This window comes from Eptatretus burgeri, chromosome 12 (assembly GCF_056783735.1).
Source record: "Eptatretus burgeri isolate ZD-2024b chromosome 12, Ebu_testis_v1, whole genome shotgun sequence".
Taxonomy (NCBI): Eukaryota; Metazoa; Chordata; class Myxini; order Myxiniformes; family Myxinidae; genus Eptatretus; species Eptatretus burgeri.
In genome coordinates, this window is record NC_140972.1 from 88,000,497 (window position 1) to 88,023,111 (window position 22,615).

General features: G+C 48.0%; 1 protein-coding gene across 1 annotated transcript in view; it reads right to left on the reverse strand.

Annotated features, from left to right (window-relative positions):
• Window positions 1-21,993, reverse strand: part of LOC147016074 (protein FAM131A-like) — a 54,082-nt gene extending 32,089 nt beyond the window's left edge. The window contains exons 1-3 of the mRNA XM_085848762.1: window positions 21,918-21,993; window positions 19,038-19,145; window positions 8,399-8,482 (exon numbers count right to left, since the gene is read on the reverse strand). Of these exons, the coding sequence (XP_085704888.1) occupies window positions 8,399-8,482; window positions 19,038-19,145; window positions 21,918-21,978 (253 nt within the window). The 5' untranslated portion in view covers window positions 21,979-21,993. The remainder of the gene's footprint in view (window positions 1-8,398; window positions 8,483-19,037; window positions 19,146-21,917) is intronic.
• Between the last annotated feature and the right edge of the window lie 622 nt (window positions 21,994-22,615).

A 22,615-nucleotide genomic window follows, 5' to 3' on the forward strand; every position in this document is an offset into this window, starting at 1 on the left:
GCACGATGAAGACGGGGTAAGTGACGCACACACACACACACGGAGGTAGTGGAGGACAATGGGGGTGAGCTCGCGGACTGGGTGGAGGCCCGGTGCGAGCAGCTGGATGGCCTCCTCCAGGAACGAGGGGAGGGAGTATGCCCCCTTGAGGCGAGTCACGACCAGGTGGGTTCGGTCGTGCTTTGCGAGGTCGAGGGGACGGGTGCTGTGGACAGGTGCACGGAGAGCTTGGGGGTTATAGAGGCCCCGGAGACCCTTGTGGGGACACGAATCCCCAGTGTGGTTGTCCCTGTGTGTGTGGTGCAAGGTGTGAGTGCGTCCCCGTGTGTGGAAGCGACCCCGTGTGTGAGTGGTGTGGTGGCGGTTGTGCCGGAGTACGTGCTTCCCAGCACGCCGTGTGTAAAAGGGGCACCGCAAGTGAAAGAGGCCGTGTGTGTGGATGAAACGGCCAGTGTGGATGAGGCACCGCGGGTGAGTGCCCCCGCGTGTGTGAGTGAGGGACGGTGTGTGAGTGAGGCACGGTGTATGAGTGAGGCACCGCGGGTGAGTGCCCCCGCGTGTGTGAGTGGTGTGGTTTGTGTGAGGGAAATGGCACGAGTGAGTGGAAGGCCGCGAGTGAGTGGAGCCACGTGTGGAGGGAGGTAGCATGCGTGAGTGAACGGCCGAGTGCAAGGGAGACCGTGTGTGTGAGAGAGCGGTATGTAAGGGAGATGTCGGTGGGCATGTGTGAACATGCAGCCGCGTCTCCCGGGGTGAATGTAATGGAATGGAGTGTGAGCGTCGTAACACGCGGGAGTGCGTATGTTGAATGGCGACGACGACGGCGATAGAGGAAAGAAAGCCGAGTAGCGGCTGTAGTTGTTTCGGGGACCGTGCCGGGTTCGCCCAGCAGCGCGCGCGAGGTCCGTGCTGTGCAACGCACGAGGCCCCCACGTGCTCGCTTGCGAGAGTGAAGTCCCGGTCCGGAAACGCACGCGGTGGATTTGCCGATCCCGCAGACGGACAAAGTTTAGGCAGGATTACGGATTTGGACCGGACGGGTTCTCCACGCGATCGTGTGTGTTAAGCTCCAACGGGCAAAGCACATGTGTTCGCGTGGGGAACCCCTCGAGACGTAGGGCTTGTTTTTTTTATGCGCACGGTGACGCCATGGCTGCACGTGGGGTTGGAATCCGGCAGGAGGGGTATCCCTGCCGGATGGCACCGTCCAAGGAGGGACGAGGTACACGTGCAGCTGCATGACGTCACGGGCAGGTGCAAAGTGCGCGAGCTGTGAGTTACCGCGCTGGTGATGCGCATGGAAAAAAAAAAAAAAAAAAAAAAAAACAGTAAGCCTCACTTTCGGGTGCACAGGATTCCTGGGCAAGGGGTGGAAGACCCCCTTGACCTGGGCACAGGATGGAAACTAGTTAGGGGGAAGGGTTAGCTTAGCTAGACCGACTTCATGGGGCAGGGGTAAGTCCTCATGGAGTCCGTGGAATGGATTAGTTAGAGGGATGATAGCGAGATTTCGGTTGGGTAAATAATTTTTGGGACATTTGAGAACAGTGACAAACTTGTGAATGTGTAGAGGGGACGCAGTTTAGCTACGTAGTGTTAAAAGGAACGTGCTATAGTGTAAGGGACGACGTGGGAGCACGAGTTAGTTAGGGGAGGTAGTTAGAAGGATGGCAGAGTTCAGTGGTGTGTGTGTTGAAGAGTTGTTGGTGAGTGAAGTGGAAGCATGTGCTTGGTGAGTGAGTAAGGCCAGCGGGTCTGTGTGTATGGAGCGAATGGGGACTGCATGGTGCGATGAGTGATTGGGGGGAGGAGTGACTCCCGCCCAAGGGACCCCGGGGTCAGTGTAGAGCGAGTTAGCTGGGTTAGTCAAATTAACAAAAATGGAGGTTGTTTTGTTGTTGGTGGGAGTGTAGGCTCGAAACCCGTTTGGAGGGGTGCAGGAGCCCTGTTGACGGGCTGGGAGCATGGCTGCGAAAGGTGAGTATCGCTGAGTGGGTACCCCGGGCACCAGGCTAGTCGGCCGTGGTAGGCCAAGGGCCCATGGGGGGCCGGGATAGCGTAGTGGGCACGGGTGCGCCTGCTTGGTGCGGGGGCCCGGGGCGCCATTAGCCGCGTGGGCAGTGTTGTGGGCACGGGTGACCCTCGGAAAGGGGCCTGGGAAGCCAGCCTGCCACGTGTGCGTTTCAGGGGAGGTGCCATGGGGGGCACTCCCTGGTGTTAGGGAGCTGGTAGGCTCGGAGGCAGTGTAGTGCCCGGGGGTGCCATAGCGGGAGATTCGGCAGAGGGTCGTGCCTGCCAAAGGGAGCCACGTGTCCCAGCCATGAGACCGTGTGAGGGCACGGAGAGAAAATTGGGGGGCGAGGCCCGAAATTGTAAGGACACCAACACAGGCGACGGGAATCTGGGTTGTTAGAACCAATAGTTTAAGCGAGAGGCGCTTGTTGAAAGCCCCGGGGTAGTTTAACAGTTAAATGGTTAGGGTAGATTAGGAGATGTACCCCTCCGCACCATCCATCCCCTCGCTCTCGTTGTGGGCCGCTGGACCCACTTTGGTTATAGATCGCTGAACTCTGGGGAGGCCATCCTGAGGCTTCGTTGGGCCTCGGCACAGGACGTTAGCTCTCCCTTATTCCCCTCCGGGAAGGGAACGTAGGGGTTGGGAGTAGGCTAGGTGACAGGATAGGTTAGCCGAACAAGGACAGTAAAGGGGGTTAGGGGACGATTTATAGTGGGGAAGTAAAAAAAAAAAAAAAAGTTGGGGCTAAATTGAGGTTTGACAAATTAAGGGAGTGGGTATAGACAGTGACAGGCAAAGGCGATAGGTTGGGAGGGAGACCGTAGGGTAGGTCCGAGCCCGCCTTCCGAGTGGCCAGCACCACCGCACTCCCTCCACCAACCTCCACTGAATGGCAAAGACTGGCCAGCTTCATCTGCTGGCTGCGTTGCTGCAAGGCCTGTGCCGGCCGGATCATCTGCAGCTGTGGTACTTCAAGGCCTGTGCCGGCCAGTTCGTCTGCCGGCTGTGTTTGCCTGCAGCGGCCTTCTTCTGCGGGCTGTGTTTGCCTGCTGCCTTTGCCATGCCATGCCCACTGCCCCTGTTCACCAGCCCCGTTCAATTTTTGCTTTGCCCCCCCTGTTCATTGCCATGTGCGCCAGGATCAGAAAGCAACAGTTTGCAAGCTGCAAGAACTGCCCTGTTGGCAGCTACAACACGGGCCTGCAGTGGCGGCCCGTGCACCGTGCTTGCGTGCATCCATTCATCCATCCATTCGTTGTGCTCATTGCGTGTGCCACTTGAGCTGGCACGGAGACTGCGTTGTGCAGCCCATGCACCGTTGTGGTTCACTGCGTTCAGTTCAAAAGGGAAGGCCTTGGACTGCGTGTGAGCAGCCAGCCACGTTCCCTGTCACCTGCATTGTTTGAGCCAGAGACTGCATGCGAGCAGCCTGGCTCCCTGCTAACTGCTTTCTTTTTGCAGAGTTCATTGATCCTTGGCCATGGTTTAGTGTAAAATTTGTAAGTTAAGGTAAGATGTACTATAAATATGAGTGCGCCCCCGGCATGTCTGTCTTAGCGCTGGCAATTTTATTTAAGTCGTCCGTGTGAGTGAGTTTGTTTAGGTAGTTACTCAGCCCTCAGGTTATTTATTTTGGGGACACGAATACCATGAGTGTCGCACTCAGTGATCCGTAGGTAAAATGTACTAGGGGAAAACTACACATGATGGCACACGAAAATTTGACGACTCGGGACGAGTCTGTAAAAAGGGGAGGGGGTAGTGTTGTGGTTGACGAAATTCGCAAACCACCATTCAGGTCCCTTAGGTGAGATATCTCTGTAAGTATATGTGTAGTTAGGCCCAAACCCGTTGTTTAGAGGGAATAAATGTCATTCATGCGGGCTGCGACCCTTCTAGATAGCCGTTTTTCTTTTACTATCTTTATTTTGGACCAGCCGCCATTACTACCACCACCAACCACGTCTCAACAGCCATCACACAAAAACCACCAACCACAACGCCGCTTCACGACAACAGCCACGACCTTTACCGTCACAACTCGCCACCATCGTATCACCACCATTCTTGCGCCACTTGTGGGCACCGATACTGGACTCGTGCAGGGCGCGCACCGAGCAGCGTGTTCAGAAACATCACAGACTTTCCGAAGAAAACGGATCAAAAATGACTCACGCCCACTTCTGTTCCGTCCTATCGGTGAGCGTGGGGCGATTTGGCCCCGCCTCCAGGGCGTTGGAGTGTGGTCGCGATATGCAAATTCATGGATCAAAAAGCATTCACGCGCACTTTTCCTCGGTCCAATGGGGAGCCAGTTAGAGGTGAAGGGTCGGAGGTAAAGGGTCAAAGGTGAAGGGGCGAAGCCACGGGGCATATAAGGGGCCGCGTTCGTCAGTCGAGGCAGTCGGGAGTCTAACACGTGCGCGAGTCGAAGGGCTCGAAAGAAACCCCGGAAGCGCAATGAAAGTGTGCGGTGCGCGCGCGCAGTTGGGAGTTCGCGGAGCCAGTGAAGAGTTGGGACGAGTCAAGAGAGGAGACGGAGAGGGCGATCGGACGAAGCTGTGGAGAGGCGGCGGCGGCGAAGGCGGTTGAGGGGTGCTCGCGTCGGAGTCGGGGAGCTGCGGAGGGAGAGGCCGGCGGCGCGACCGAGGTCGTGGTGGAGACGCTCGTCGCGGGACCCGAGACAGGGAGATATCCTCCTTTCCCCCGAGCATCAACAACCCCCTCCTGTTTCCCCCCCGCGCTGAGATAGTGCGACAAGGGGGCCCCTTTCCCACCCCCGACCAGACACTGTCCGCGAGGCCCGCGGAGTTGGAGCGCCACCGCCACTTTGCGTCTCATCATCAGACGGGTAGGCCCGACGCGGTCTCGGCCCCAGGCCCGCTTCATCCTTGAGGGTCGTCCTATTCTTTTGCTTTGGGTATATGTGTTGTCGGCGCCGTCTGTGAAGTAAAATTGTATAAGTGTTGCCGTGTGCTCGGTAGTCGGATAGCTCTGCATTGTCTTCTTCTTTTATATTTGCTTTTTGTGTAATATTGTGTGTTTCTTCTCCTTTTACATTTGCTTTTGGTGTAATTGTATATGTGTGCTTTCCGTGTGCCATCGCGAAATAAATGTGAATTATGTTGAACTGTTTTCCCGTTTCGCTTCGTCTTTTCTTTCATTGAATCTCCATCTTACTTCACGTAAAGGGTTGGTAGTGGGCTGAATACGCCCGATAATTAATCGAACCGTCGAGGCCGACGATAACACCGCTCGGTTATCCCGATAGTACGGAACGGGTCGCTTAAAGTGGCCCGTGTCCGAAGTCGACCTGCGGCGAGGTGTGATCGCCCGGTCTACCCTCCGTGTGGGTACTTTGGTAGGTCGAATTTGGCGAGCAACCCTATCCCACGCGGGGGGCTGATTGGCACGATCGTGGTGCGGCCGAAAGGTCCACCCATGACTGGTTCCCGGCGTTAGTCCGAGAAGGTCACGACTGGATTGTCCGTCCGGTGGGCGACGTGCCGCGATTCGAGTTACGTGGCCATTCGCACGCCGGCGGGCGCGAATCCGCAACAATATATATATATATATATATATATATATATATATATATATATATATATATATATATATATATATATATATATATATATATACATATTGTTACGGCTGTGGAAATTCGCATTGGACCATGAAGGGCCCGTAGGTGAGATATATCTAAGTACATGTGTCGTTAGCCCCAAACCCGTTGTCTCGAGGGAATTTATGTGATTCATTCAGGCTGCGACGCTTTGTAATAGCCGTTTTTCTGTTCTATCTTTATTTTGACCCAACCACGTCTCAACCGCCATCACACAACAACCACCAACCACAACGCCGCTTCACAACAACCACAACCACACCTGCATATCAACGAGCACGCCATCCCCACCACTCCGCCAGCAACCGTCAACATCTCCACGAACACAAAAGGGGAACAACAACAAATCCCACCCCGATTTCCCTGGTGGAATGTCCCCTCCACCGCCCCCCACGTGCCGCGAAGGGAAGGGCGGGGTGCCGGGGAAATAAAAGGGCGCACGGAGGCGACATGAAGAGGTCAGAGGAGGTCAGGTCAGGGTGGTCGGTGAGAGTGTCAGTGTCCGTCAGCGGTTCATGGTCTTCTGCCCGTCTGGGTCTTGGAGAAGCGGTCCGTAGAGCGACCCGCTCGTTGGAGCTTGCAGTCGGTGGAGAGTCCGGACATCGCAGAGGGGACGCGGACTGGAGACGCCGCTCTGCCAGCTGTGTCGCGCGGACCTACGCGTTCGTACAAGGAGCGCCGGAGAGAGCTCGCCCACCATCACACCGCGAGGGTGCAGGTAACCTGCAACGGTCTCGTGGGACTCGTTCGGTCTGCCAAGTCCCACGCCATAAAGGCCCACGGGCCCTGTCTGCCCCCTTGTCTGTGAGGGTGGCCTTTTCTTTTCCTTTCCAATGAATGTTGTTGGCACCGTCTGTAAAGTAGAACTGTATAAGTGTTGCCGTGTGTACGCGTATTCGGTAGTAACTCTGCGTCATTGTTTCTTTTGTTTTAACTGCGATATGTGCATTTTGGCTGTATATGTGTGCTTTCCGTGTGTCGCGTAATAAATGTGCATTGTGTGAACTGTTTTCCCATTTCGCTTCGTCTTTTCTTTATAGACCCTCCATCCTGCTTCACGTAAAGGGTTCGTAGTGGGCTTAATACGCCCGGTAATTAATCGGAACCGTCGAGGCCGACGATAACAACACTCGGTTATCACTGTAGCATGGAACGGACCGCTTAAGCGGTTCGTGTCCGGAGTCGGCCTGTGGCGTGGTGCGATCGCCCGGTCGACCATTCGCGCAGGTACTTAGGTAGATCGAATTTGGCGAGCGACCCTATCCTGCGCGAGTGGGCAATTGGCACGATCGTGGTGAGGTTAAACCCCCCACCCGTGACTAGCTCCCGGCGTTGGTCCGAGAGGGTCACGACTGAATTGTCCGTCCGGTGGGTGACGTGCCGCGATCCGAGTTACGTGGCCGTCCGCACGCCGGCGGGCGCGAATTCGCAACAATATATAGTCATGTCCAGGGGGTCTAACCAATTGACCAATACTTGGATGGATGGCCAAAACTTCTCCCTTGGAGGCCTACAACCAAATCTCGGAGATTAATGTGCACACGTGGGAAACCAGTTAAGCGCTGCATCAGAACGGCACAAATACACAGACACAAGCAAATTAGATAAAATCAAAGTACAATTTGATAACAACATTCAAATTTGTACAATGACAATAATCCAAATTATAATAATGAAAGGAAAATGTGAGGTAAACTAAATCTAAATCAAAATGAGGCACCTCCACACAGATTTAAATACAGACAAGGGGAAAAAGAACCAAAGAAAAATCCCTCCTTTGTCCCTGCACTTAGCTGTGTGCCAGAGATGGTTTTGAGGCTCCTTGAATCAAGGAATTTTGTAGACACACCCAACAAAATGGTGCCAAGCCACCTTCTTGGTACGGGAAGAACGCATGTCAGGCAATTTGTGAGCGGTAACTAACACCAAGGCTCAAAGAATCCATGCAGCTTCTTTTCACAAGCGAATTGACCAGCTTTTCCTCTCTTGCACCTGGTCTATTCACAACGATGGCCCACACGACGAGATGATTTCTGAGGCCCCGTAATGAGACCACGAGGCACGCTCTCCTTCCCTCTCAGAATCATACACACTTCACGGCTCAATCAAACCGTCAACGACCAAAGTCCTGCTCAGCACATGAGCCAATTCTCACAGCACAAACACAGCAATTGTGCAGCCTTCATCGTGCTGAGAGCAAAAGCGAGATCCTCCAGTGTCCTCTGACTAACATCCTCTCCTGACCGTGTACGTCCCTTTGTTACTACTCCGCAACCTTCCTACCTGGTCTGCTCCTCCGACACCCTCTTCCTCTTCATGGGTCTCATGTCACGCCCATCAAACTCTGCCTCCGGAGCGTGGCCTGCTCACACAAAACCTGGGAAGGCAGGGCCTCTGCCCCCTCGGCACATTTTGCTTGGTTGTTATTGTAGTTTTGGTTATAAAAACATGGGGAAAAGTCACAGGGGAGCAATTACATACTGGAAAAGTTATCCTTGATTCCTACCTAATTAACATGGCACCACCCCCTGTGTGGTGAAAAGTTACACTTAAGCTCACAGTCTCCCTACTTAATTACATCAAGTTGTCTCCTACACGTCCACGGACCAAACAACTCGATACAATCCTATCTTATAAAATACCTTCAACTACCCCCACAAACATAACAATATATATATATATGTATATATATATATATATATATATATATATATATATATATATATATATATATATATATATATATGTAAACTTACCTGAGAGGGATGCACGAGCAAGTGAGGCCAGTTCCTGGATGGCCGGAACACGCTTTGCCTTGGGTAGCATCACCTCACGCAGTCCTAAAAATAAATATAAACAATAAACAAACATTTAATGCTATGTCTCTCAATATTTGCCTGACTTGTCAAAGTTAAAAGCAAGAGTTTGCATCAGACTTTAAAGAACACTTTTTGTCATAATACTTTCAATGGTACATTCAATGGAGATCCTCCGTGTCCTCTGACTAACGTCCTCTCCTGAGACCACGAGACCACGAGACTAATTGAGGCGCCTCCACACAGACGTAAATACAGACAAGGGGAAAATGAACCAAAGAAAAATCCCTCCTTTGTCGCGGCACTTAGCTGTATACATGTCCACACCCTGGAGAGCGGTGGCGATTGATGTTGTACCATCTGTTATGCAGTTAGATACCGAGGCCACAATGCAGCAGTAGTTTTTCTGCACCAGGTTACTTCATTAACTGGTTTGATGGCTGACACATTCAAAGTTGGTGAAGTAATCAACCAAATGGACAAAGATCAAAACCAGAGACAGCATCTGTTTCTTTTGGGAATTAAATGTACACTCTTCACCATACAAGAAGAATAGGGGCAATACCCCTGGGCACTCACCTGGTAGAATATTGACACTGAAGAGGAAGTCAACGTGGGACGGAATCAGCAAAATGTATGAATGAACCAATGTTATAGCTAATGCTTATTTTGTGTGGCAAATCCTCCCCCTTGTAGATCCCCATCAACCCTGATTTTAGCTCATCTGGAATGTAGTTCTGGGGAGCTTATGGAATGATGCTTCGTCCGTCCATCAGTCTGTCCATCCGTCTGTCTACAAATACTTTCAATTTCTTCTCTGAAACTAAACATACGATATAGATGAAACTTGACCACAACCTTCATCATCTGTGATGTACTTGAGTTTGTTCACACCATAAAAAAATAAAATCGGGGTGTTAGGGGGTCTATGGGGGCATTGCTCCCCAAAATATGTATTTGCTTTCTTCTCAGAAACTGTACACACAATTTCGATGAAACTTGACCACAACCTTTATCACCCGTGATGTACCAAAGTTAGTTCATGGCATTAAAAAAAATCCATTGGTATTTACTTTCTTCTCCGTGACATATTGTTATGATTGTGAGGGTATATGAAGGAATGTAATTGGCAATATAGCATTGTGTAGAGTTGCTTGGTCCGTGGAAGTGTAGGAGGCATCTCATTGTAACTAAGTAGAGAACCTGTGAGCTTAAGTGTTAAGTGTCACCACACGAGAGGATAGTGTCGTGTTAATTAGCTCGGGTTTAATTTTTTTGATTTTTTTTTTTTTTAAATTGTGATTTTCCCTATGTTTTTATGTTTCAAATTGGCAATAAAGGTGGGGATCATGTCCCTAAAACCACGACAAGCAGACAGAAAGCCCCGCCTTCCCGAGTTTCGTGCGAGCAGGCCATGCCCCGGAGGTGGAGGACTGTTAGGCATGAGACCTGAAGAGGAAGAGGGTGTGGGGGAGCATCACACTGGATAGGACGAGAGATCGGCAGAGCGCACGCATGCACGAGGTCAGTGTGAGGAACGCACAAGGCAGAGTTGATTTTGGAAACGAGTCAGAGGCGGGAGTTCAGGACTTGCGCATTTTTGGAGAGCCGTGATCAGAGCGGAGGCTAGAGGTGCATTGTTTGGAGAGGCGAGAGCGGAGGGTGTACGCATGCGACGAGGAGGACGGCACAATCCTTGAATTCGTGTTGAGGCCATTTGGCTCGTGTGGTCAAGCAAAACGCTGGCCTTTGTCTCTTGGTTGGGTTGGTGAGGATGATTGGCACACAAAGCCGTTACACTGGGGATCTGAGCCTTGGTGTGGAGTGCCACTCATGGATTGCCTGACGTGCATTTGTCCTGCTATGAGAGAGCATCACCATTATGTGCGCGTCTGCACGTGCGAATAGGAGCGTCTCAATTCCAAGTTCCACAAAGACCGACTCTGGGCCAAGCTAAGTACAAGAATACTCGAAAGGAGGGGTTTTTTATTTTGTGTTCCCTTTGTCTGTATGTGAGTTTGTGTGAGAAGGCACCTCGACTTTAGGATTTATTATTTCATTATTATTTTCATCACCTTTTTGAATTTTTGTCCTTTGTAAATATTTGTATATTTTTATTAAATGTATTCCTTTTAAGAAGCTGTAGCCATGTATTTGTAGTGGGGTTCGAGTATAACCCCCCACCCCCCTTGTGTTGTGCTCCTCCGCCCTCTGGCCCTCCGCCATTGCACCCCCTTCCCGCATGCACTAATCTCCGAGTCTCGGTTGTGGCCCTTTAAGAGAGAAGCTTTGCCATCTGTCCAGGTAGGGGTTACATGACCTGAACACGACAATATTTTGTGGATCATCCATGTCTACCAGTGATTCCCTGGTTATCTTATCCAGCCACTACCAGTTGTGCACCCACGGGTATGGCCCCAATGTTTTTAAATAGCGTGAACAAACTTTGGTACATCACGGGTGATGAAGGTTGTGGTCAAGTTTCATCCAAATTTCATGTGTAGTTTCGGAAAAGAAAGCAAATACATATTTTGGGGGGGGGGGGGTAACCTCCCCTTTACACCCTCTTTGACGTTGATTTTTTAATGTCGTGAACAAAGTTTGGGACATCATGGGTGATGAAGGATGTGGTAAAATTTCATCAAAATTGTGTGTGTCGTTTCTAACAAGAAGGCAAATACCTCTTTAGGGGGGGGGTGACCTCCCCGCCCCCCAGTGAACTCCCTCGATAGAAATAAACTTTGATACATGACCAGTGATGATGGTTGGGGTCAAGTTTAATCGGAATTGTTTGTGTCATTTCAGAGAAGAAGTTATAGGTATTCATGGACGAACGGACGGACGGACGGACTGACGACACGCCATCCCATGAGCTCCACGGAACTACGTTCAAGGTGAGCTATAGATAGAATACTTGATTCAATACTGAGTATGTCCACGTCCTGTTCTTCACTGCATTTCACCATCACATTGAGTATACAAGCACTCAATTGAGTCGTCAAACACACATCTTGCACGTATGGACATGCAGACGAATGAGTGTTGATGCAATTATTTTTAAATGTAACATCAGAGGACACAGATAAATGCTAAATAAGTACATGTCCATTTTTATTGCGACCTAAACACGTAATGCTGACTTTGTGGCGAACGTTTCTTTTTTTTTTCTTTTTTTACAGGATCTAAGGGCCCCGTCACACCTTGACGTTTTAGCCAGCGTATGGCAAGGTCTCAAAATGTATGTAAAACGCTGGCATCCGCTGACCTATTGATGTTTTTTTTTAAGTTTTGGGCATATAATAATGTGTGGGACGTACGCATAACGTATTAGTAACCTACACAGAACATTTCAATCATATATAGATAACTGATACCAACGAATGCTGAGCGTGTTGTCGACGTTCACAACCTATGCCCAACGATAGTCTAACATGCATAGCTCACGGCAGCGTATCGCTGACGATCACGTGGCGTAGGCTATTCATAGGCTGCGGCTCGACAATTCAAATCATAACCGCACTTGACATCGAAGTGTGAAGCCGCTGTCACACCTTGACGTTTTCGCCAGTGTATGCCGACGTATGAAAAATTTGCCGAACCAAGCTGACACACGTCGAATACGTTATGGGTAAGTTTTGTATACGTTAAGAGCACGCTGGCATACATCGTAGTACATTGGCATATGTTGTAGTACGCAGAGTACGTCGAGAAATTTTCAGCATGTTGAAAATTTCTCGACGTACTCGGCGTATAACGCATGTTCCGCATATGCTGGCCATAAGTTGTAGGCACGCTACGCGATCGTTGACACATGTCGACACATTTTACTTGTACGTTACTCATAAGTCGAAACACGTCAAGGTAATGGTTAGCGTCAGTGTTCCAGACTCCCCGGTTTTTTTTTTGTTTGTTTGTTTTTCTTCGGTATGATGGTGATGTTGACGCTTCAATTTCTAGTGCCGTTATGATTTAAATTGTTGAGCGGCAGCCTATTAATTATATGATATTATAACCGCACTAGAAATCAGTGTTAACATCACCATCATACCGAAGAAAAAAAAACCAGGGAGTCTGGAACACTGATGCTAACCATTACATTGACGTGTTTCGACTTATGAGTAACGTACAAGTAACGTGTGTCAACGATCGCGTAACGTGCCTACAACATGTTACTCATAGGTTAAAAATAAGTTTCGGGTACGCCAAACATTACCTCGACGTGTTTCGACTTATGAGTAACTTACAAGTAACGTGTGTCGACGTGTGTCGACATGTGTCAATGATCGCGTAACGTGCCTACAACTTATGGCCAGCATTATGTGGAACGTGTGAGTCATACGTTGGCATACATTGAAAAATTTCAAGCACTGAAAATTTGTCTAACAGCTCGGCGTACTACGACGTATGCCAGCGTACTACGAAAAAAAGCCAGCGCACTATGACGTATGCCAGCGTGCTCTTAACGTATACAAACTTACCCATAACATATTCGACGTGTGCCAGCGTTTTTGCCAAATTTTGCATACGTCAGGCATACGCTGGCTAAATCGTCAAGGTGTGACAGGGCCTTAAGGCTCGTAATTGAGTCGTCAAACACACATCTTGCACGTATGGACATGCAGACGAATGAGTGTTAGATGAGACAAACACAGCCACTGAGCTTAGGGTGAGTGTCATCACTTCCCTGGGCACACTGGGTATCAGCGACGCCACAAAAATGACGCCACCTTTCTCACCGCATGCAGCGGGGCATTTCCTAAGGAGGAATTTTATCCTCACCATGGATGCCAACCAATGGAGATTGTCCCTGTTGTTATCCTTTTAAATGCTGAACACCAAGCAAGGAAGCAGCACGTACCATTTTTTAAGTCTTTGGGATGACTCAGCCGGGGTTTAAACCACTGACCTCCCAAGCTTGGAGCGGACGCTCTAAGAATACACCACCAAGTCTGGTAATAAAGCATTTCTGATTAAAAGCAAGTTTGCACATCGGGATTCAATGTGGAAGTAACAATTTCAATACTGAGTATGTCCACGTCCTGTTCTTCACTGCATTTCACCATCACATTGAGTATACAAGCACTCAAATCTGAGCCTGGAGAATGGCATTCCGTTCCCAAATCAGCTCCTGTTCCAGCTAATTGAGGATATGTGGCTATCTTGGCAAGGTTCAAATGCATGATCAATGATATCCTGTATAATTCAATTGGATTAATATCCGTCGAGATGGCAGACCAGGTGTCATGACATTAACATTGATATTGATAAGAGCATTCCTCGTTCGAATGGCCGTCTAAACAGAAGCATTATCATGCATTAAGGTGATGCCTGGACCATGTTGTTGAAGGATAAGCAATACATGTTGCTGTAAGATCACATTAATATGTCGATCTGATGTCAGATTGCAATGGATATGGATCAAGTTGGTGCAAAATAATTCAGCAATACCACCCCACATCATGACACTTCCACATCCAAAATTTGCAGCTTCCTGGACACAGACTTTGGCATATCGCTCATTGTGCTTTCTGTCGATCTGTGAATGCTAATCACGCCTTTCATTGAGAACCCTCGATTCTTCACTGAACATCACACTTGCCTATAATCTATCGGATATGCTGTTTTTGCCACTGGAAGTGTGCTTAGATGTGTCGTGGTGCAAGTCTTGGACAATGAATGGAACACGGAGCACAGATCCCTGATTGCGTAGTACATGGGTCCTGAAAATGTATCAATCCTGAGGAAGAGTCATTGTCCTTGGTCCTCAACTTTTGACAGTCAATATATACGCTACAAAGACCATCTTAAAACTCGAAGGGCACTTGGTAGAGCACATAGTAACCTACACAGAACGTTTCAATCACATATAGATAACTTATACCAACGAATGCTGAGCGTGTTGTCGGCGTTCACAACCTATGCCCAACGATAGTCTAACTTATGCATAACGTCGATGCCCAACGATAGTCTAACTTATGCATAACTTATGCTTCATAACTTATGAAGCTGCCATTCTCAACTAAACTTGTCAAGGGGACTCAGGGTCCATCATGACTCATAAAGCAATGGTTGCAGTTACTTGAGTTGCCACCCTCCCCGGGGGTTGTAAAGCCAGGATCGACACAAATTCTCAATGAAAATGTGGATCAAGTAGCACCACTCCCAGTGAGAGAGCATATATTATGACAGGCCTTCCATCTCGATCGTTTTTGCCTTAATTTTACATTTTCAGGCATTACAGTAAATTTTCAGTCTATTATGTTGTTTTCGACTTGACTGAAAAATATCCGGAGGAATTCCGATTTTATTTGTTTTTTCCATCTTGGAAAAACGACAGCAGCTTCGAGTGTCATTTGTGACCAGACAGGTACTGTTCTCACCACTTGCTCACTTTAATTGGATTTTAGTCATTTGACTGTTGTTCCGATTAATTTCTTGCCTACTTTGATTTCTTTTCTTTTGGTTCCTTTTCCTTTATTTTTTTAAACTGTACACAGTGATCTTCACTATTTATTTTTAGAAGGGGGCCACTTTTGCCGATAAGACATCAGTGTGAGAGCCGCCATACGGTCTGCAAGACTCCAAAATGGCTGCTATTGTTAGGAATTTGGAAGCTTACTGCACACAACAGCCAGGTCCCAAAGATCAGTTATATCGGTATGTGTTTGTAGGTAGGGTCCCGTCCCTTTGTTTAATGGGTGATTAAATGTTCGTGCGCTGCGGAGTTAGTTTGATAATCAGGGTTTTCTTTTACATTTTCAACCACAACAACAACACCTTCACCTTGCTCCATCCTGCCGCCATAACGCTCGCGGTGGGTGGAGTTCAATGAAGGACTTGACGTCTCTCTCGACCAATCAGAGAGAAGCGAGCGAGTTTGCCGTAGTTCGGCCAATGGGAGCCAACGCAGGATAATATTACTTATCTTCCTGTTTGAGGGGCCGTCCGCCGTGACACCAGCCATGCCCCCCGGTCCAATCAGCGGACTTCGCGCCCCTTTTGGCCAATCACAGGGGCAACGAGCAGATCGCGCGCCAAAACCGTCCAGTAAGAGGGGGTGGGTTACAAGAGGGAGTCCCCTCCCCCCAGGACGGGGAGTGAATAATTGATCAGCGCGATCCGACTGGGGGCAGTTGGTGTTTGCCTGCCGGATCGTCTCGGATCGCCTCGCCTTGCCTGCTGGCGTTCGCTGCCTTGTCCGCCCTCGTGCTGGTTGGCGTCCGTCCTTCGCCCTCTGTCCCTGGTGCTCGGAGTGGCATCACTGTTGCGGGTTCGAGTCCCACCGAGCCAGAACATCGAAGACCACACAAGGCAGACAGGTCCAAGCTCGCTCTGGTCTCCAGCTCACCTTTCCTCAGGCTGGAAGCCTTCAATAAAGACCCGACGGGGTCCATTTCTGGGTATTTGTGTGTGTGTCTGTGTCCGTGGGCCTCGTCTGATAAGTAGAAACTGTTAAGTGCCTGTGTTCCTTGTACATTATTTGCCTTGCTATATTCGGATAGCTCTGCCCTTACGTGCTCCCCTCGTTCCATAATTATTATTGTTAATAAATTCCCCTTTTTGTTGAATGTACCAGCTCGTCCTTGTCCTTTCTACCATTGGTTTGCCACGGTGCGTATTGGGGATTAGGAAGGTCATTGTTGCTCTAATCGTGCAATCGGCCCGGCAGGATTCTGGTACTCTCCGCTCGGGGTACGACTCGGATCTGGCTCGGTAATGGGCTAGATCGTGCAGATCCTGCCAAGGGTGAATTTCCCCAGTAGTTTGGATGACGTGGGTATTTAGGTATATTGAAATTGGCAATTGACCCTATCCCACGTGGTCGACCTATTGGTGATCTTCGGTCCGATAAGGAACCCGTGACCTTTCGGATTTATCTGAAAGGTACGAACTAAATTCCAGGTGATTGGTGGAGCCGACTCTACTGCTCCCCCAAGCAGTCGCGCTCGCTGCCGAGACCCGGCACCACAATGCTATTAGGCCCCGCCTCCACGTACTCTTTTTTTTTTACTTCTGGTTATGGGGCTGTAAGCATAATTGTTTGCACACTGCCATCTATTGATGTTGTGATGTTACTTTTATGCTTCGCATTGGAACACTCATTTGAAATTATTGGGTCAACTTGACAGCATTTATGACAGATTATGATAGGGGGTGTAATCACATTTGTGTATTATCAGCCGGGTGTTGGGGGCCGCACTTTAGGCCACCAGGGGCTACCAGTGGCTCGCGGGCCGCCCAATGGAGAATAGGGACTGTACGGTACACATCGACAAATCTGCTCTCCCCTCTGGGTGGTGCTCCCGCCACTCACCTTTCTTGGCTTCACGCTGAAGAAAACAAGGCATTTAGGATCATTGGTATCTCCCATGATGAGGCTGAGTCTTTGGGTCTCTCACTCCCTCACTGCAGGAAGGTCAGTGGTCTTTCTGTCTTCTACCATCTCATCTCCGGCCTCAAACCTCCCCCCCACCCCCACTCTGTCTGAGAGATGTCCCCGTCATCGTCCACCCGCTCTGTCTGAGATATGTCCTCCACCCCATGTTTCCGCAGGGCACTCAAGGTCCGCCAGCAACCCCATTCTGGTAAAACTACCAAAATCAAGAGTCACTGCTCACCTTCACTCTTTCATTCCTCTTTTCCCCGTCTTTGGAACAAACTCCCACACTCTCTTCAATCCCACTGTTCCCTCCAGATATTCAAAAACAGCTGTTTACCACCATCTCTTATCTCCTCCCATCCAATACCATGATCTTTTCTACCCCCGCTAATCCACCCCAAACCAACCTCCTTCAAATTCCTTGCTTTCCTTTCTGAAAGTCCCTGTAGTGTCCATCATGTTTACCCCGTGTAACCCACCCAATCCCTCTCCTTTCCACAGATCTCCAAATGTCTCTGTCCCAGACTTTTCTTTTCCTTCCCACCCCTCTTGTCTCCTGCTCCCATTGTTGTACATTCTGTGTGTTAGCTCTCACACGAGCCTCGATAGTGTATACAAAAGGAAAATCACACCACGGGAGAGAGTCGGCAAAATGGAATCGTCCTCGTCAGTCGGGCTTCAACAAGTGCACCGAGCTGCATGGCTAGGCTGCGTCGCAAACGTATGTCGATCGGCGTGATACTGGATGCCACAAACAAGGTCCTCAGCCTTAATGAAGCTGTTGTATTCAATGCCATCTTCAATCCCACCAAAACTCAGTCCCACTCATCCTTGGCAGAATGGAGTCAATAAAGCCCTCCAGGATGCATAGCCAGGCCGTGTCCCAAACACATATCAATCACTGTGATACTGGGCACAACATGCACGACCTTCAGCCTTGTGTAGCTGCCGTTAACAGTTCGGTCTTCGCTCCCGTCGAAGCTGTTGAATTCAGTGTGATCTTCAATCCCACCGAAGCTCAGTCCCATTCATCCTCAGTGGGAGGAAGTCAGCTAAAGGGGGTCGCCAAAGCCTGGTCTCTAGTTCTCGGCTGGAGGTGGTTGACAGAGCCCACCAAACTGCAGGCCTAGGCTGTGTCGCAAACGCATGTTGAACGGTACTGGACACCACATACTCGATCCTCTGTCCCACCAACACTGCCACCCATTGTCATGGTCTCCACTCCCATCAAAGTTGTTTTCGGCGCGGTCCTTGGTCCCATCTGTCCCCGACGAGGGGGATGTGGCAAAGTGCACTCCCTCCACCTTGCCACCATTTGTGTGTGCATGTGTCCAGGGCATAAAACTTTTAACCATTTGACCTTTTATCATCAAATTTCCAACAAACCTTTATCATGAGAATATGGAGAAAACTAATTTACAAAATGTACTTTCCTCTTTGTTTTAGCCGTTGTTTTTGTGAAGTTTCGGTCGAGTACAAAGCGGACATGAACACGGCTTTGCATTTTGAGATTCTTTCTCATTTATATCTGAAATCTAACCTCAAGGAAGAGCAAAGATAAGAGGATAAACAAGACAATGAACTGACAGTGGAGCAATGGAGTTGGACACACCGAGCAAGGGAATGAATGAATGAAAGAGGAGAAAGTGGAGGGGAGGAAACACAGTAACCTGCAAGTAAAAGAGTTGAATGAGGTCGGACTAATAGTGGGGCAACTTAGCATAACAATTGTGCATTTGGTGAGGAAAGCACCAAATTTGACACACTAGTAGCCTATCATATTATGAATAGATTTGCATATTGGGCCATCTCAAATTCAGCCGCTGATGGCTGTGGCAGCCATTTTCCACTGCCATCAAAAATTTTGAGATGGCCCAATATCCAAATCTGTTCATAATATGATAGGCTACTAGTTTGCCAAATTTGGTGCTTTCCTCACCAAATGCACAATTGTTATGCTATATTTAGCTAAGCTGCCCCACTATAATGGGTGTCAAAAAGATTGAGGATAACACGGGGGATGACAGGAAATAGGGGGTACACTGCTTGATTGAAGGCCGAGAGGAAAGAGAGGAATTTTACTGCCACTGAAAGGAAGAACAAGGAGATGAGGTGTGCAGTCAGCCTGGGTTTTGGGAGGAGGGAGTTACTGGACAAAACTTTTTGTCCATCCTGGAAACTTTTTGTAGCCAAACTTACTTGATAAGTTCTTTCCCGATGGAATTTCACATTTCTCGTTCATTTTCTTAAGGCACTCAAGAAGCGTGCTTCTCTTGCTGGCATTCATTTCCACTCTCCATCTGAAAGCTGTGAGGGGTGTTAAAAAGGTTCTATGAATGAGGTACTCACATCAGTCCAAGAAATGGCAACATTTTATTTATTTTCTAAATTTAACTTATGACATTAAAGGATATATAATTCGTTAGATATTTTCTGATCAGATGGGGCAGAGGTAGAGCACTTGCCTTTGACCTGTCAAGTTGGGGTCCGAGTTACAGCCTGATTGAAAACTGTCGGATTGTTGTTTTGCAGGCAGGCGCGGCGTTGCACCACAAACTTTGCCATCCCTTGGATGGACGCACTGGGTGTCCTGTCTGCCAGCATTAGTTGGTGGGTGTTAAAGACCCGATACAACGGTGTCTTTCAGGAATAGTTGGCGAGTTAACACTGGCATTTGTACTTATTTCAAATCTCAGCCAAAATCAACTCCAGTCGAACTTCAGTCAGGCCAGATGATTCATGAAAGAATTGGGCCAAAAACGTTTCCTGGCTCACCCAATAATAAGCTAGGAATAAATGGGGCTGTTTAAAGAAAAGAAGAGTAGAATTAGGAATAAATTACTTTTTCAAGTAATTACGAGATATACACATTTACTTAGACTTTTTTTATTTTTTTCAAAGTTATTTCTTGGATGATTGTGAGTATCTCGTTCATAGAACCTTTTTGAACGTCCTCGGTCGCATTCCGCAATGCAGCCTTCGGGGACAAATCACTCTCTTAGTCGATATCAAAGACCTTCATCGACAAACCTTTGTATCATTCTGAAGATCATATTTAATTATGTGCCGAGCATTTCCTCTCCCAAGCACAGGGATTCCACAGTTATACCTCTATCAATCAATCTGAAAACCTAGTGTTGGCTTTTCAGTTCGAGTGGCTGGCTTCGGATCTTAGTGTCTTGAGATTGAGCCCCATCTCCTGCTGAATTAACACTAGGTGGGGTTGACTCAGCCTGTCATCCTTCCATGGTTGGTGAAATGAGCACCAGTGTACTGATAATAGGGGCATTGTGTTAGCGGCACAGCCGTGTCCCTAACCAATGATGCAACCAGCATCCTCAAGGCTGCACTCTGGAGTGAGTGTGTGCCTCAATCTCCAGGAGGTTCTAAACCTTGTTAACAAAGAAAAAACATGAATACAAACATTAGGTCTCGTATTATTGCTTGATGTATCTAGAAGGTCCTTCTTGCAGGGATCACAATCAATTCTTGGCCCAACTGATCAAATACATTTAAACATTTTTGGGGCGACTCTTCGTTCCTCATGACACACAAGGAAGACGTCAGGGAGTGTTGCTCTCCAATGGACCTGGGTTTGTACTTCCACATCTCACTTCCACCAACCACCTGGCACTCTCCAACTAAAGACACTCATTTTTAGATCCTCCTGGAGGATCTCTAAAGTCTTACTCACGTTGTTGTTTTTCATCTTCTTCTTGTGGACTTTTTTGTTTCACAGCCTACAGTTTTCATCGAAACTTCCTGAAACTTGGCGTATATATGTAAAAATACTCTGCGCAGACAGTAACCATCTCCGATTTTGAAAATTCCTCCGAGAAAAAAAGTTATGACGTCAAAATATCTCCGCGAATGGAAATCGCCTAAAAAATTATCTCCGAAACTTGGCAAGCTTTTTGAATTCTGTTTGTGGGAATCGAACAGGGCATTGGCAGAGATGAATTACCACACATATGATACATCACTATGACGTCGTATCAATTTTTATGACGTCATTCCTATATTTTGACATTTTTTTGTTTCACAACCCAGAATTTTCATCGGATCTTCGTGAAACTTGCCATGTATATGCAGAAAGCCCACGCGCAGACAGTAACCATCTCCGATTTTGGAAATTCTTCCTAGAAAAAAAAGTTGACGTCATAATATCGCCGCTAATGGAAATCGCCTATACCATTATCTCCGAAACTAGGTAAGCCGTTTGAATTTTGTTTGCGGGAATCAAGCCGGGCATTAGCACCGATAATTTATCGCAAACCTGATACATCACAATGACGTCATATTCGTTTTTATGACGTCATCATTAAGAGGATGAGGATCTTAGCTCATTTGAGTTTGTTCCCCTCCAATTTTTCGAGATATTCAAGGTATGCCATGAAGCGGTACATCGCCATTTCATGCACCCAAAGCCAACACACCAACTCTGTAACATCACTACTGCCCATTAGGCTTCATAGAGCGAGGCATCTCACCGCTCGGGCACCGAGTTTGTCACCTGGAGGCTTGGGCCGGCGTCATGTCACCTGTAAATCAACCCATTGATAACGAAGTAGGTGTTCAAATTGTCCATGTGTGCTGCAAGCAACACTCATGCTGCCCGTGTACGAGCAACGAGCGCACGTACACACAAGGCGGTGAAACCACGTCTTCAACGGGGACGGGCAATGGCAGGTGAGCATGCAACACAGGTGTGCAAAAATAGAATACACCTTGCAAAAATTACTCCGCAAGTTGGACGTTGGGTCCGTTTGATTTGAAATTGTGTGAAATGTGATTTCACAAAAATAATTTTGCGCACACGATAATGAAGTGCCTTGTATAGATAGATAGCTTTGCTATATTAATATGCATGTATATATATATATATATATATATATATATATATATATATATATATATATATATATATATATATATAATGGTTATCCGAGTGTTACGCCATTTTAATATGCTATATAATGCAACATGTGATGCACAATGACACAAATGGAATAATAACCATAATATTGTAATAAGAGCATGATATGACATGAAGATATAAATCGAATAAACATTACGCACGCGCCTTCTCCTCGAGCTCCTTTGGCACGCATGTCACGTGCTCGCGAGCCGACATCGTCATGGCAACGTCGTGATGCGCGTTTGGAGACTTGGGCGGATGAATCGGTGGGGGCTACGAAAATGTGAGGGAGGAGCGTTAACCCTTCGGGGACTGGCAGACGGACGAACAGCGGCGCCTGACGCGGGTAAAACCGAATTAACGATTTCGATAACTCGACATTAATTAGACAGATGACGGTCGTCGTGCTTTTTCAAATCGTGATGAAGATAATAATAATAATAATAATAATAATAATAATAATAATAATAATAATAATAATAATAATGACAATGTATTGAACTTAATTGATACGATGGTGTGTTCAACGTTTTCTAATTCAGTGTAACGAACGAAGTACATTTTGTATCTCCGTGCAACAACATGATAACCAGGGGTTAACGCCCCCCCCACCCCATGCCCAACTCCCCAGTGGGGCAGCACCCCCCCCCAACCAGGCCTAAGAGCACGCACGCTGAAAGCATGGCATGATTTGGGGAGTTTGGAGGGGCGGGGGGGGTAATTTTTTTAAAACGACATAATTCTAAATGCAAATGACATTCGTTGTTTTCTTTTGTCACACAAAGTAAACCCTTGAAACAATGAAAAGAGCACTTTTTCATGAAAAAAGGGGGGACCTTTCCACCGTGGTAACGTTGAT